The sequence below is a fragment of the Bombina bombina genome, chromosome 1 (assembly GCF_027579735.1).
Source record: "Bombina bombina isolate aBomBom1 chromosome 1, aBomBom1.pri, whole genome shotgun sequence".
Lineage (NCBI taxonomy): Eukaryota > Metazoa > Chordata > Amphibia > Anura > Bombinatoridae > Bombina > Bombina bombina.
This window is the reverse complement of record NC_069499.1, coordinates 1,423,547,924-1,423,563,776: the sequence shown is the minus strand read 5'-3', so window position 1 is coordinate 1,423,563,776 and position 15,853 is coordinate 1,423,547,924. Positions and strand designations below refer to the sequence as shown.

The 15,853-nt window shown below is 39.8% G+C and overlaps 1 protein-coding gene across 1 annotated transcript; it reads left to right on the top strand.

Annotated features, from left to right (window-relative positions):
* The first annotated feature begins 1,245 nt into the window (after positions 1–1,245).
* On the top strand, positions 1,246–14,209 carry BOLA1 (bolA family member 1). The gene is made up of 2 exons (XM_053695945.1): positions 1,246–1,338; positions 13,654–14,209. Exon 2 carries the CDS (start codon positions 13,671–13,673, stop codon positions 14,106–14,108), a length of 438 nt encoding a protein of 145 aa, XP_053551920.1. The 5' UTR covers positions 1,246–1,338; positions 13,654–13,670; the 3' UTR covers positions 14,109–14,209.
* Positions 14,210–15,853: the final 1,644 nt, after the last annotated feature.

Here is a 15,853-nt window from a genome sequence, read left to right as displayed (position 1 = left end):
AGAAAAGCTCAATAACATTAAGTGCATCAAATCATTGAAACCATTTGCTAATAAATGTTGGTGTGAAACTCGTTTATAAATATTTGTTCTATCTCTAAAATGTAAAAATACTAATATTACTATAATTATTGTACAAACCTATGTAGTTCAAGGCGTTATGCACAAATGTAGTTACAGATATTAAATGTGTATATGGTGTATATGGCGCTAGAAACCAGCAGGGATGCTGTCTATAGGGTACAAATACCCTTGTATATTTGTTTTATATATATATATATATATACAATATATATATATATATATATATATATATATATATATATATATACACACACACACTAATAATAATGTTCAATTATATTGGACTTTAGACTTTGGTTTAATGTATTATCACTTACAGAAATAATACAAGGCAGAATTATACTTGGATTAAAATTCTGTTTAGGGAAGTCATCTCTTTAATATAAAATGTCAAATTATCTAATAAATCTGACAGTGTAACAGGAAGGTAGCAACAGGGTAACGACAAAAGGTAATAGAAAGACAAACTTGATACAATTCCTGTAAAAGTGATAGGAATAAATACAATAAGAACAGCCTCTGTGCCTATGCTGTGGAATGAGCATGGAACACTTTTTGGGTACAAAGTGAATGGACATTAGACAACCTAATTAGGTCTGTTCGGTTCCCTGCCGCCCCGTTGTATTTTGCAACAAAATATACAGTCATTTCTGAAAATCAACTATTTAATTCGCATGCAATAGCACTATACCGAATCATACAGTGTAATGGAATATCAGGGTCGAAAAATAAAGATAATTTTACTCTTCTCCTAATAATACTCATAATGGGACAACATAGTAATGAGGCAACTGACAATGTCCCATAGAAAACTCTATAATAACGAAATGTACTCAGGCAACTAGATAAAAAGACGTTTTGACATTATATGTACAATGCTGCCATCTAGCGGGAACTAATACAAACGCACACATTAAAAAATATTCTAAGGTTTGTACAAAACTGCCTGCGAAATTATACAGTTCTACGAATCTGATTATTATGTAAACGCTACAAATATAAACAAAAAAGTAATTAAGCGTGAATGCAGCAAAAACAGTGACTTTCAATCTGTCATGTGACCTATAGGGGTGCATGATGGAAGCTGAAGTTTTTCTAGCGCTGCTGGATGCGTTCGCTCATACCTAATGCTGAAGAATTTGACTACATTTCCCAGCATCCTTAGCAACTTCCTATACAATGAAGGACATGAGAAGTGAAGTGCGTGGTGCTGTTTCCATTTGAGTCAGAGAAATTGGCTGCAGTAAAGCCGCTCAGGTACAGTGCAGTAAAGTTATAATGTATGTACAGAACCGCTGTAGTGACCACACGCCTGAATAATCTAAAATACGCGGTCAGTAACCAATGATTGCTACTGAAATACATTTTGCAACCGTATTTTAACCCTATAAATTTGGGCTTAATTTTTTTAAAATTAAAAAATGGCAGATACAATGCTCGCTACAATGTGCTAAACCTCTGCTCAGACTGCTCTTTTCTGTGTACCTCTGTAGGTGAGGAGTTAAAGATGCTAAAACCATTGCTGGCGCATTATTGGTTACACCAGGTGCCAAACATGCAGGAGCTTTCAGCTTACAGAGAAAATGCTTCTAGTAAACCTGTGCATTCAACCCACTCAGCATTTAGCAGTTTGTTGTGTTAAAGGGACACTGAACCCACATTTTTTCTTTTGTGATTCAGATAGAGCATGACATTTTAAGCAACTTTCTAATTTACTCCTATTATCAATTTTTCATAATTCTCTTGGTATCTTTATTTGAAATGCAAGAATGTAAAGCTTAAATGCTGGCCCATTTTTGGTGAACAACCTAGGTTGTCCTTGCTGATGGGTGGATAAATTCATCCACCAATCAAAAACTGCTGTCCAGAGTTCTGAACCAAGAAAAAAGCTTAGATGCCTTTTTTTTTTCTTCAAATAAAGATATCAAGAGAATGAAGAAACATTGATAATAGGAGTAAATTAGAAAGTTGCTTAACATTGCATGCTCTATCTGAATCACACAAGAAAAAAAATTGCGTTCAGTGTCCCTTTATCTACCTCCTAATTATGATTCACTATATTTTTAAATATCCAAATTATACTATATTAAATAATATGGTAAGCAGTGCTCCCTCTGAACAGCATTACAGTATTATGCCTTCAAAAATAGGGTTGGTACAAGGGACAGTAAACACCTTGATATTTTAAAGTGATGGTAAAGTTTCCAATTTGTATAATCATATCCGTAATGGAAATAATATTTAGATCAACTTTAAAGGCTGTGACACACTGCAAGCGATGCGGCGCAAGGCGAAGCAGATGCTTCTCATCGCTTCTGATGTTCAGATATTTGATCTCTGAGCGCTCAGCTATGCGACCTGATGCAGCAGAGTGCTCAGAGATTAAAAGGCAGGACACACTGAGCGCGCATAGCTGCATGTACAGTGTGTCACAGCCTTTATTCACGCTCAGGCCACCCACTTCAAAACTGTTTTCTTTTTGTGTGAGCTAACAGTTTGAACTGTAATCCAATTGGCACTCTAGCTACAAAAAAATTGTTTGTAGTACCTGTCATGAGATGCAGGACACAGCAAAGATGGTACAATTCTATTTTATTGTAGAGCATGGAAACACACATCTGGTAGCATTGATTTCACTAAGTAGCTGTGACACAGACCAACGGACCTAAGCTCCTCCCCCAATCTTGTGACGTCACTTCCCACTCTCATCACATCTTCCCCCTTTTTCAAAGGACGAAGCATACATTTTTTTTTTCCCCCATTTGAATATAACAAATAACAAGGTATACAACAACAGTTTTGTATAGTATATAACAAATAAGTTACAGAAAATATAAACAACATGAATTACATCCTGACTTGAACATCGGGGTAGACTACCCTAGTCCACAGTGACCATGGGATTATTCTGCCCATACTTCCGGTCGCTGTTCTAACTAAAGTTAATCCCGATATCGGGCCATAAGTTTCACCACTCTTCCGCTTTATGTAACTCTACATGAACTGTCCTCTGATACAGAAGAAGGTGATTGAGAGTCTGCTGGAGGCAAAGACATATCCCCGCTGTGATCTTGCTGAGGGGAAGGCACCCCTTTTAAAACAGGGGATCCCACCGGCGGTGGTACTGAGGCATCCAGTTCCAAACTATCAGGTACAGGCTGAAGATGTTTTCGATTACGGCGTGTAACTGTCCCTCCATCAGTAAGGACTGCATAAGACCTTGGTTCTGGAGAGCGTCCAGTTACCGTAGCAGGCGTCTTCCATTTCTTCTCATCATCCAGTTTAATTCTGACACTTTGCCCCGCATTCAGCTCCTGCAAGGGCCTCACAGAATGTCTCCTGTCGTAGAAGAATCAATAGCCCCTTTTTCCCTCTTCATCCCTCCTAAGGACTTCATCCCGAGGAATAGAACTAGTTGGCTGGAAGACACCCACAGAGGGTAAGGTGGTGTGAATCTGGCGTCCTAGCATCAACTGTGCCGGGCTAAACCCCGTGGCTTGAATGGGAGTCACCCTATAGGACAAGAGGGCCAGGTACGGCTCAGATTACTTCAAAATGAATTTTGTTGTTTGAACTGCCCTTTCAGCCATTCCATTAGCCTGCGGGTAATGTGGACTTGACGTGGAATGTATAAAATCATATTCTCTGCTGAAAGAACTGAACTCTGTTGAAGCGAACTGCATTCCGTTATCACTCACCAACCCCATTGGTATGCCCCACCGGGTGAACAAGCTCTTGAGACGAGTGATTTCATTCAAAGGTGCAATTTCCAAATACCTGGAATAGTAGTCGATCACGACTAGGAACGTTTTCCCGTTCAGTTCGCACAAATCAGCAGTTATTTTCTGCCACGGGCCTGCAGGCAGCGGAGTAGAAATCAAGGGCTCCCTTCTCTGAGTAGGCCGGCGTTCCCGGCAAAAGGCACATTTAGACACATGACTTGCAATGTCGGAACTGATTCTAGGCCACCATACAGCCGTAGCTGCCCTTTCTCTGCACTTTGTAATGCCAAAGTGGCCATCGTGAATCCTGTTTAACATCTGCCTCATGCTTACAGAAATAACGATGCAGTCCTGGAACAGCACCAACCCATCCAGCTCCGTAAGCTGCGACCTCTCTGACTGATAAGAACTTAAAGACATCCAGGCTGCCCGACTCTCGGGCCAACCTTCTTTTATGTACTTTATAACTTCTTGAAGGTCTGTATCTAAATATGTCTCTTTCTTTATTTGTTCTAGTTTCCCTGAAGAAATGGACTTAGAGGCCAGAAGTGAATCTACATACGCTTTTACATCCGATTCCGTTGAAGGCTCTTCAGCAGCAGCCAGAGGGAGCCTGGACAGTGTATCCGCCACAACCAGTTGTTTCCCCGGCACATGCACTGCCTGAACGTTGAACCTGAGCAGCCTCATTTGAAGTCTCTGACATCTTAGGGGTGTTTTGTCAATATCATAGGAGTTGATTAGAGGGACTAGCGGTTTATGATCAGTCTCCAGACTAAATTTCTCTAAACCCACTAGGTAACGCTGAAAGCGCTCACAGGCCCAAACTGCAGCCAGGCACTCTTTCTCAATTTGAGCATATTTTGACTCAGCAGCCGTCAGTGTGCGGGAACAGTAGGCGATGGGCTGTAGTTTGTTTTCATTCAGCTGCAGGAGGGCTGCCCCTAATCCATAACTGCTTGCATCAGCACTAACCACAGTCTGGAAAGATTGTGGAACCCCAACACTGGGACAGACCCCAGCAGGGACTTGACCTGCATAAAAGAGTCTTCCTGTGAAGGTCCCCAGGCAACATCTTTCTTTAGCAACTCTGTGATAGGGTGTAGTATTGTGGATAAATCTGGAAGGAACCTGCCCACATAATATGCAAGGCCCAATATTTGTCTCAGCTCATGTACATCAGAAGGACTTTTCATCTGTTCAATAGCACAGATTTTCTCGGGGTCTGGCTTGATGCCATCACCATTGATGATATGCCCAAAGTAACATAACTCAGCTTTCCTAAAATGGCATTTCTCTTTGTTTAACGTCAGCCCGGACTCTCTGATAGTCTGCAACACACAGCTCAATCGCTGATCATGTTCCTCCAATGTAGACCCATACACTAAGATGTCGTCCATGACGACTGCCGTGCCCACGTGGTCTCTTAGGAGAGAATTAATTTCTCTTTGGAAGATTTCAGGAGCAGAGGATATCCCGAAGGGGAGTCTGCAAAAGCAAAACTGACCTACCGGTGTAATGAAGGTAGTCAGTTTGCGGCACTTTGGATCTAGAGGTATCTGCCAGAAGCCACTAGAAGCATCCAATGTAGAGAAGAACTTCGCCCCAGCCAATTTCGGAGCTATGTCTTTAAGTGTCGGCAGCACATATCTCTCTCTCTCTTCACCACCTCATTCAGCCTTTTCAAGTCTACGCATATGCGTACCTTCCCGTTTTTCTTCGCAACAGGCACAATGGGGACACACTAGTCAGTTGCTTCAACAACCTCTTCAATAACCCCCATATTCTTCATACGCAGAAGCTCCTTCTCCACTTGAGGCATGAGCGGGAACAGAATTCTACGGGGAGTGGTAATGCTGTATGGGACTGTGTCACCTTTAAGTGATATACGGACTGGGTTGCAATACAGTAGGCCCAATTCACCAAACATATATCGTCTGAGATTTCATTCACTCTGGCTACTAGGCCCAAACCACAGGCTGCTTTTCTGCTCAATAAGTTGTTAACACACTGACCCCTAATCACATGCACCCACATGGTGAATTTCCTTTGCTTGTACACACAGCTGGCAAGAAATTTACCTGCACAATCAATGCGGCCACCAGGACTACAGACTTTTGTTGTAACTTTCGCCAGCTGGGGCTGTCGAGGCAGTTTCATGAATGCTGCAAGAGACATTACAGTGATGTCTGGTCCTGTGTCAATCTTTAAGGCAACTTTGGCTCCCTTTGCAGTAAGAGTAACCCTCCAATCATCTCTCTGGACCCGGCCGTTCAACAACAGACCCCACAAAGGACATTTCTTGACCCTCCTGGTCGCTATCCAACTGCATCTCCTTAATATATTCAGTCTTACACACCACTTCAAAATGGCCCATCCTGTTACATTTTCTACATCTTTTGTCTTTAGCAGGGCATATGACACTTTGATCATGGGCACGGTTGCACCGTGTTCATCGGGCATCTGCTGCCCTTGATCTACCGCTCACACTGTGCCTTTCACTAGCAGCTCTCCTGAACTGCTGCACTTCATCCACAATACTCTCAGACCTCAGATCAGCACTTTGCTTTTTCACCAGTTCACTCTGGCGGGCCATCCTAATAGCCCCATCTAATGTTAAATCAGACTCTTAACTGTAGCTTCAGTGAGACTTCAGCATCTGCAATTCCTATGACTATTCTGTCTCTGATTTGCTCTTCTTTAGTAACACCAAACTCACAGAATTCAGCTAGTTCATACAGGCTGCGCACAAATGACTACACAGATTCTCCCACATGCTGAGCACGTTTGTGAAAACAAGCTCTCTCATGAATCACATTTCTTTTGGGCACAAAGTGGGCTCTGAGTTTATTCATAACTATTTCAAAGTCAAATTCTTCCCCTTCTTGGAAAGTAAAGGCATTGAACACTGGCTCCACATCTTTCCCCATAAAGTATAAAAGAAAATTAACTTGTACTTCACCACTCTCCTTGTCCAGCTTGGAAGGAATCCTGAAGCGCTGAAACCGCTGACGCCATGTGGGCCAAGCTGCAGGCTGTGAGAAATCAAAAGGCTCAGGTGGGGTAAACTTTGACATCGTCATCGATCAGGAAACAGAAGCGCAGGCAAGAACTTCTGACACCATGCCATGAGATGCAGGACACAGCAAAGATGGTACAACTCTATTTTATTGTAGAGCATGGAAACGCACATCTGGCAGCATTGATTTCACTAAGTAACTGCGACACAGATAAACGGACCTAAGCCCCGCCCCCAATCTGATGACGTCACTTCCCACTCTCATCACAGTATCGTATGACTAGAGCGCTGATTGGAGATAATTTCAAACCATTAGCTCACCAAAAATAAATATTTTTTTAAGTAGGCCGCCGGAGCGCAGAGTATTATCATTTCATAAATTATATATAATTTTTTTTTTATTATTTATTTAAAATAACATATCCAGTCTTTAAGCATGCAGCAGGTACCAGTTTTAAAGGAGTATCCACCACCAGTGTTTCGTTTACTGAGCAACTGGGAGGACCCAGCCTGCCCCGTCGTTCATTGCTCCTACTGTAAGGCAGGCCACTCTATATTTTTCTCTAGCTACAACACACACACCTGGCTGGCTGGATGCTGGCTCCTAGATGTTGAACATTTTTGTTAAACCCTGCAGTTCCCTCACATTGTTTTCGCTCAGTTCTTCACAGAACACTCTTTCATTGTAACTGTGGTGTTCTAACCTTTCCTTATACTAGTTCTCTATTATGGATTAATATTGGCATAACATTTCTGCAGAGAAGTCACTCTGCGGCTTTGTGGTTCACTTTTTTTCACAAAAATTGCAGAATGCTGAGAGAGCGCAGCCATTTTTTTCATAATCTGCAGTACCGTATGCAAGCTTTTTACATTTACATAGTGTGCTGCGGTATTTTCAAAGAATAGATGACGGTTATTTAGATATTGTCACAAAACACAACGGCAATAAGACTGAGGTAAAATACATTTGTAATACATTTATTTTCATAACTAAGGCTTTCCAGAAATTAGAGAATTTACATTTTTATTCAGACTAATATATGCTTAAAACCTGTTTATCTGATTGTATTGGCTGCAGTATTTCAATTTAAAAGTGCACCCAGTGTTCTGTCGAAATTTGCTACCTTGATTTGCGCATGCGCACAATTACGTAATCACACTCCACATATTTTTCAAAAGAATGTGTGGAATGCGATTACGTAATTACAAGCATGCGCACATTGTTGGGTAGCAAATTTCGAAGGAGGATGAAATTAGTCCTCGCTTTTCCATGTGGCCTCAGAATCTCCTAGGTTTGTTATGGCAAAGCTCAGTCGGGGTAGCAAATTTTGACAGAACACTGGACCCCTGCTAACTTTACTGTCTCTATTGAAGTTTTCCTTTCCAGCTAACTCCATTACTTTGTATAGGAGGTATCTTCCAACTCTCTTAGAGAATTCCCTGAGAGCAGCCCCTGTAAGTGTTGACAAGGCTTTTCATGTTCCATCCAGCAAAGTTTTTCATCACATCCTTGGCTCATCAATGTTACCTTTCTGCTCCTTCTATTTACCTAGTTATTTGCACAGAGACTATAGGTGATGATGAACGAGAGTATGGTCTGATATTTATATAGTTAGGACTAACATTAAAGGGACAGTAAAGTCAAAATTAAACTTTCACGATTCGGAGAGAGCATGCAATTTTAAAGAACTTTCCAATTTTCTTTTGTTATCAAATTTGCTTAGTTCTCTTGGTATCTTTTTATTGAAGAGTAAAACTAGGTAGGCTTATAAGAGCTCAGGAGTGTGCACGTGTCTTTATTACTTTATGGCAGCAGTGTTTTGCAACATTATTTGTAGCTCTGTTATACAATGTTGCAAAACACTGCTGCCATAGAGTACTAAAGACACGTGCAGACTCCTGAGCACTTACAAGCCTACCTAGTTTTACTCTTTAATAAAATACCAAGAAAAAAAAGCAAACTTGATAACGGAAGTAAATGGGAAAGTTGTTTAAAATGGCAGCTCTACCCGAATCATGAAAGTTTAATTTTGACTTTACTGGTGTTTCTTTAATATTAGTTATAGCTGGTTGTTTGCCATGGTCTCAGTTGTGCCTCTTTTTTTGTTTTTCCTTGCAACAACTGGCGATAGACACCATAAATGAATATTGTTTTGGAAGGCAAAGAGGGTACTTGAAGGCTTTTATAATAGGTTCAGATGGCAGGTGTTGAAACAGGGAAAGAACTCCCTTGCTCCATAGAGACATATTTTTTTTTACCCTTAATAGTGTTCTCCCCACAACCTTTTACAGTGGGTATTGAAAATAATCACATTTTGTTGCTTTGCAGCCTGAAATAAAGACAGACACAGTTTTGGTTTATTCAGTTGTAATTCCTCAGTGCAACTTATAACATCCAAGTGTAAGAAATAACACCAACATGTCAGGCAAAAATAAAGACAATTTGGGGGAACTTCTGGGCAGCGGCCATGATCATTCGCATAGCTGCATGCTGCTATAGCTTTTCTTTACAAATTCATCCCTCAGCATATTGATTAATGTAACTTTTTGCAAAAGCTGTTTTACGTTTTGGAAGCTATAACTTTTTTACCTAGAATCACAAGAATTGCTGCTGGCATCGGCGCCTGGAGCCGTTTCAAGAACTCGGTCTTCACTATACCCCTGGCAGGGCGCTTTTGGCCCTGTCGTTAAGCTGCACTGTGTGTGTCTTATTTAATACTGTACCAGTCCAATATATATTCAACAGGGATTTCATAGCTATATAGATTGGTTGGAGCCCAGAGAAGCCATTCTACTTAAAAGGTCAAAATAATTGCGAGCAAACATTTCTCGCGGGTTGAGAGTACACTAGCCGCAGCCTGGAGTAATGACGGCGATACAGAACAGCATGGTCAATGTTACCTTAGTAGCACCTATATTGGAATCCACCAAAGAGAGTGAGAAACTTTCTGTTACATTGCAGACTAACATACCACAAGTGGACAAACATCACCTGGATAGAGCACTCGCAACAACTCTGCCTGAGAACCACGTGGAGACTGAGGGTCAAAAATCTATACATAAATCTAAAATAGGCTTGAAGTCTGGCCCAATCAAATTGTTGTAAATATTCAGTACCCTTCCTAGTAGGCGTAAATCTAGAAATCCAAACACTAAACAATTCTGGTTGCTCCTGTGTAACAAGACGGTGCTGTTATCCACCTATACTGTATAATTATTTACGTAATGTGAACCAGGCCAACTTCAATTTTACTTACCCAAGCCTCTTTACTGATTCACATCGCAAAATGTATATAATGTGAATAATGCTGTAAAGGTTAATACTATTTGTGACAGTTTATTGGTATGCTATGATAACGGCAGGGTAGAACAGTGGGTGATATGAGAGATTTTTGTGGAGATACATGTTTGTATTATGTGCCGTATAGGGACGTATAACCATCTGCTTTTACACTCTGCAGTTAGATGGTACTGGTAGGAAGAGACCGTGGCGATATAGGTTTGATGTTTATATTTGCTGACCATAAGATAGAGACAAGTTTTGATGACAACAGAACGATTGGGGGTGTTGTCAGTACTTTTTGATATATGATTGGTGATCGTGCAGTAAACTATACGTGTCTTCTTGCTCCACCAATAATACATGGGGGAGGCTTCCAGGAAGTGGAGGCTTAGGATGAACCTTTGATGATTGGTTAATATCGGGGGGGGGGGGGTTGAGGTCCCCCTTTGTGATTGGTCCTTAGTTACAGAATTGGAGTTTGCAATAATAAAGGTGTTTGTTATATTAAGTTTTATGGGATTAGGATTCCCTGCAGGCCTAGCGATATTGATATACACATTTACACTAGTTATTTTAGCAATTGGGTACACTCTCATTATATTATATATTATTGTTTTAGATCTATGAACACATTGTTAGCCTATCAGAACCATTGTTTTTTTCTGTCTTTGCACACGGACAGCCAGGATTGGCTGAGCTGAAGGGGAGGGTTTTCACTTGCCTTTAAAGGTTTGTCATTTTTCACAGTTGTTTGTCAGAGGAAGGGACTGTTTGTCCCGAAACGTCACATAAATAAATACTTTAACACAGACGGCTGAAGACCAGTGAGTGCTTAATGTCTGAACCTATATATATATATATATATATATATATATATATATATATATATATATATATATATATATATATATATATATATATATATATATATAAATATACAGGGAGTGCAGAATTATTAGGCAAATGAGTATTTTGACCACATCATCCTCTTTATTCATGTTGTCTTACTCCAAGCTGTATAGGCTCGAAAGCCTACTACCAATTAAGCATATTAGGTGATGTGCATCTCTGTAATGAGAAGGGGTGTGGTCTAATGACATCAACACCCTATATCAGGTGTGCATAATTATTAGGCAACTTCCTTTCCTTTGGCAAAATGGGTCAAAAGAAGGACTTGACAGGCTCAGAAAAGTCAAAAATAGTGAGATATCTTGCAGAGGGATGCAGCACTCTTAAAATTGCAAAGCTTCTGAAGCGTGATCATCGAACAATCATGCGTTTCATTCAAAATAGTCAACAGGGTCGCAAGAAGCGTGTGGAAAAACCAAGGCGCAAAATAACTGCCCATGAACTGAGAAAAGTCAAGCGTGCAGCTGCCAAGATGCCACTTGCCACCAGTTTGGCCATATTTCAGAGCTGCAACATCACTGGAGTGCCCAAAAGCACAAGGTGTGCAATACTCAGAGACATGGCCAAGGTAAGAAAGGCTGAAAGACGACCACCACTGAACAAGAAACACAAGCTGAAACGTCAAGACTGGGCCAAGAAATATCTCAAGACTGATTTTTCTAAGGTTTTATGGACTGATGAAATGAGAGTGAGTCTTGATGGGCAAGATGGATGGGCCCGTGGCTGGATTGGTAAAGGGCAGAGAGCTCTAGTCCGACTCAGATGCCAGCAAGGTGGAGGTGGAGTACTGGTTTGGGCTGGTATCATCAAAGATGAGCTTGTGGGGCCTTTTCGGGTTGAGGATGGAGTCAAGCTCAACTCCCAGTCCTACTGCCAGTTTCTGGAAGACACCTTCTTCAAGCAGTGGTACAGGAAGAAGTCTGCATCCTTCAAAAAAAACATGATTTTCATGCAGGACAATGCTCCATCACACGCGTCCAAGTACTCCACAGCGTGGCTGGCAAGAAAGGGTATAAAAGAAGAAAATCTAATGACATGGCCTCCTTGTTCACCTGATCTGAACCCCATTGAGAACCTGTGGTCCATCATCAAATGTGAGATTTACAAGGAGGGAAAACAGTACACCTCTCTGAACAGTGTCTGGGAGGCTGTGGTTGCTGCTGCACGCAATGTTGATGGTGAACAGATCAAAACACTGACAGAATCCATGGATGGCAGGCTTTTGAGTGTCCTTGCAAAGAAAGGTGGCTATATTGGTCACTGATTTGTTTTTGTTTTGTTTTTGAATGTCAGAAATGTATATTTGTGAATGTTGAGATGTTATATTGGTTTCACTGGTAAAAATAAATAATTGAAATGGGTATATATTTGTTTTTTGTTAAGTTGCCTAATAATTATGCACAGTAATAGTCACCGGCACACACAGATATCCCCCTAAAATAGCTAAAACTAAAAACAAACTAAAAACTACTTCCAAAAATATTCAGCTTTGATATTAATGAGTTTTTTGGGTTCATTGAGAACATGGTTGTTGTTCAATTATAAAATTAATCCTCAAAAATACAACTTGCCTAATAATTCTGCACTCCCTGTGTGTGTGTGTATATATATATATATATATATATATATATATATATATATATATATATACACATACACATACACATACACACACACATACACACACACACACATATAAACGCCATTTCTGCCAGATATATGTAGAAATATTTATTTATGAATAGATAGAACATATTCTGCTAAAAATTTGAATGGAAATTGGAATGTGACATATTTATATTTTCATGTGATTGGGTTTGCGCATGAGTAGGGTGTTTGTTTTTTCCCAACTATTTTTTTTTGTTGCTACGTTGACTTGTGTGGAAGAATACGTTATCGCACACATGATAATCTAAGTTGAGCTTCTAACACGTGTAGAGCGAGCAAGCTAAAACAGTTTACTTTCAAATTGTAATACGAGCGCTGTCTGATGCGTGCAAAAAAATTATAGCGGAGTTAGTGCTCGAGCGGGAGAGTTAAATACCACTCCACTTGTAATTTGGCCCTTAACGGGCACACCACCAGGCTAAAATTTAAGCTAATATTATGCTACAATTAGGTAATATTCCCCCCCCCCCCCCCATGTTTGTTGCACACATTATCATTAAAACACTGTATAATAAATTATGCAATCGAGGTGTGCTTTGGATATCTTAAAGCAGCGCTTCCTAATTTTTTATTTTTTTTCACGTGCGACCCGTATTTATAGTGTTGCAGGTTTTTTTTTTTTTTTTTTTTTTTTTTTCTGTAATAGTCCAAATCATGAGACACAATTTGCGTTTTTTTTCTTGTCCCTTTTAAACCTTTAAGTAACTTTAATAAATAACAGAAATACAATATTGCATAGTATTACACGGCCCCCACCTGGCTACTTCATTATGCCACCCGGCTGGCAACTTTTTTTTGGGAATAACACTGCTTAATACGATAAACCTATTGCTGTATTTATTCTCATCTTTGCATTGAATATATTATTATTATGGCTTGCATTTTGCTAAGTTTAGTTTCCCTTTAAAGTGGGAAATTTTTCTGTTCTGTGAGATTAGTTTGAATTAATTATGCATTTCTCTCTCTTACAGCTTTGCTACCATTTCCAATGCTGCCTTTGCGTCTCCTACAAGCTAACAGACAGGTTCCTCGGGCGGTAGTTGCTTTTCAGTATTCTATGTCACAGTGTAACATGGAGAAGCCGGTGGAATTGTCCATCAGGACAAAACTGACTGACAACCTGGAGCCCACACACCTAGAAGTGCTCAACGAGAGCTCCATGCATGCTGTGCCCAAGGGGTCCGAAACCCACTTTAAAGTTATTGTTGTTTCTGATGTGTTCAAAGGGAAAAGTCTGATCCAGAGACACAGACTTGTGAATGAACTTCTAAAGGAGGAGCTGGCCGGCCCTGTACATGCATTGTCCATCCAAGCAAAAACCCCTCAACAGTGGGAAGAGAATCCGAGCATTAGCACAAGCCCAGCTTGTATGGGGGGCTCCAAACATGACCCTGAAATGAGCAAGAAGCTTAGTAGTCAGGTGTAACTTGCTGTTTAAACCGCTAAGCCAACAACATGAGCAAGTTTAAAAAGTAGCTGTGATTAAGTGGATGTGGCTGTTACTGGATAATAAATTAAGTATTATTATTTCTTTTCTTTGGTTTTATCTGACATCTAAGGATGTGCCCAGTTGTTTTGCTCACTAATGGAACTCAAAATACTTCTTTTTCTTCTTTGCTGCATCTGAAATTGGATATTTTAAGAAGTATTACAGTTTTTGGAAATACATTAGTTTCTTTTTTGAGCTATAGGGGCTTTTTGCTCTCAGCCTGTACAGCTATGTGAGCTGTCATTGTTAACCATTAAAGTCAGAATTACACTTTCATGATTCAGACACAGAATGCAATTTTAAAGGGACATGAAACCCAAAATTTTTCTTTCATGATTCACATAAGAGAATATAATTTTAAACAACATTCCAATGTACTTATTTTATTTCATTTGCTTCCTTTTCTTATTAACCTTTGCTGAAAGGTTTATCTAGGCAAGCTCAGGAGCCGTAAAGAACCTAGGTTCTAGCTGCTGATTGGTGGCTGAATATATATACAGATTGTCATTGGCTCACCCATGTGTTCAGTTAGAAACCAGTAATGCATTGCTGCTTCTTCAACAAATGATACCAAGAGAATTAAACAAATTAGATAATAGAAGTAAATTAGAAAGTTGTTTAAAATTGTATTCTCTATCTGAATGAAAGAAAATGTTTGGGTTTCATGTCCCTTTAAATGACTTTTTAAATTATTTATATTATCAAATTTGTTTTTTTTTCTCTTGGTATACTTTGTTGAAGTGTAGGCTCAGGAGCAGCAGTGCACTACTAGGAACTAGCCAGCCATTGGTAGCTGCACATATATGCCTCTTGTGATTGGCTTACCTGATGTGTTCAGCTAGCTCCCAGTAGTGCATTGCTGTTTCTGAACCCACCTAGGTTTACTCTTCTACAAATGATACCAAGAGAAAAAAGCAAATTAAATAATCGAGATTAACTGGAAAGTTGTTTAAAATGGGAAGCTCTAGCTGAATCATGAAAGTTCTATATTGAGTTTGCTGTCCCTTTTAAGCATGAAGATTGTAGTTTGCAGTGCACACACATGTTTCCTGCTAGTCTCAAAATAAATAATTTATAGGCATGTGCATCCAGAAGGAAACCAATAGTGAAGATAACAGCCGCTAGGGACCTTTGGCTCTTTTTGGAGCCTTTTTTTTTTTCTTGTGGAAGTGCAATACACTAAGATATGGATTTGCACATATCTTAGGGTGCTGCACTTTCACAAGAAGAAATGCGGCTCTGAAAATAGCCAAATGCTGCCGGCGGCTGCCATCTTCCTTATTAGTTTCCTTCTGGATGCACGTGCCTAATCATTTTAGTTATATATGTGACAATGTTTGTTTTCTTTATTTATGTTTTAAATAATTTTTATTGAAACATTTCGATTTTAATACAACACGTCTAGTCATTCCTTACGTATAAACATAAGTATCAGATCATATAGCACTTAATACAATTTGAAGTCCATGTTGCAGTACATAAAGCCACCTATCTCCATGACCTCTTGTCTTGTCTTCAAGGCCCATAATGAGCTCTTGGTGCATATTGTCCAGATACTTTTTAACGTTAACGTTTGTCTCTTTGTATCAAACTACGTTAGCATCCAAGTTAACATAGTCCACATTAAAGAGGATGACTGCATAAATTCACATCTTAAGGGATGGGGGAAATCGGAGAACTAA

What these genes read in the sequence shown, in the direction of transcription:
- BOLA1 (XM_053695945.1), top strand. Translation starts at nt 13,671, where the DNA reads ATGCTGCCTTTGCGTCTCCTACAAGCTAACAGACAGGTTCCTCGGGCG.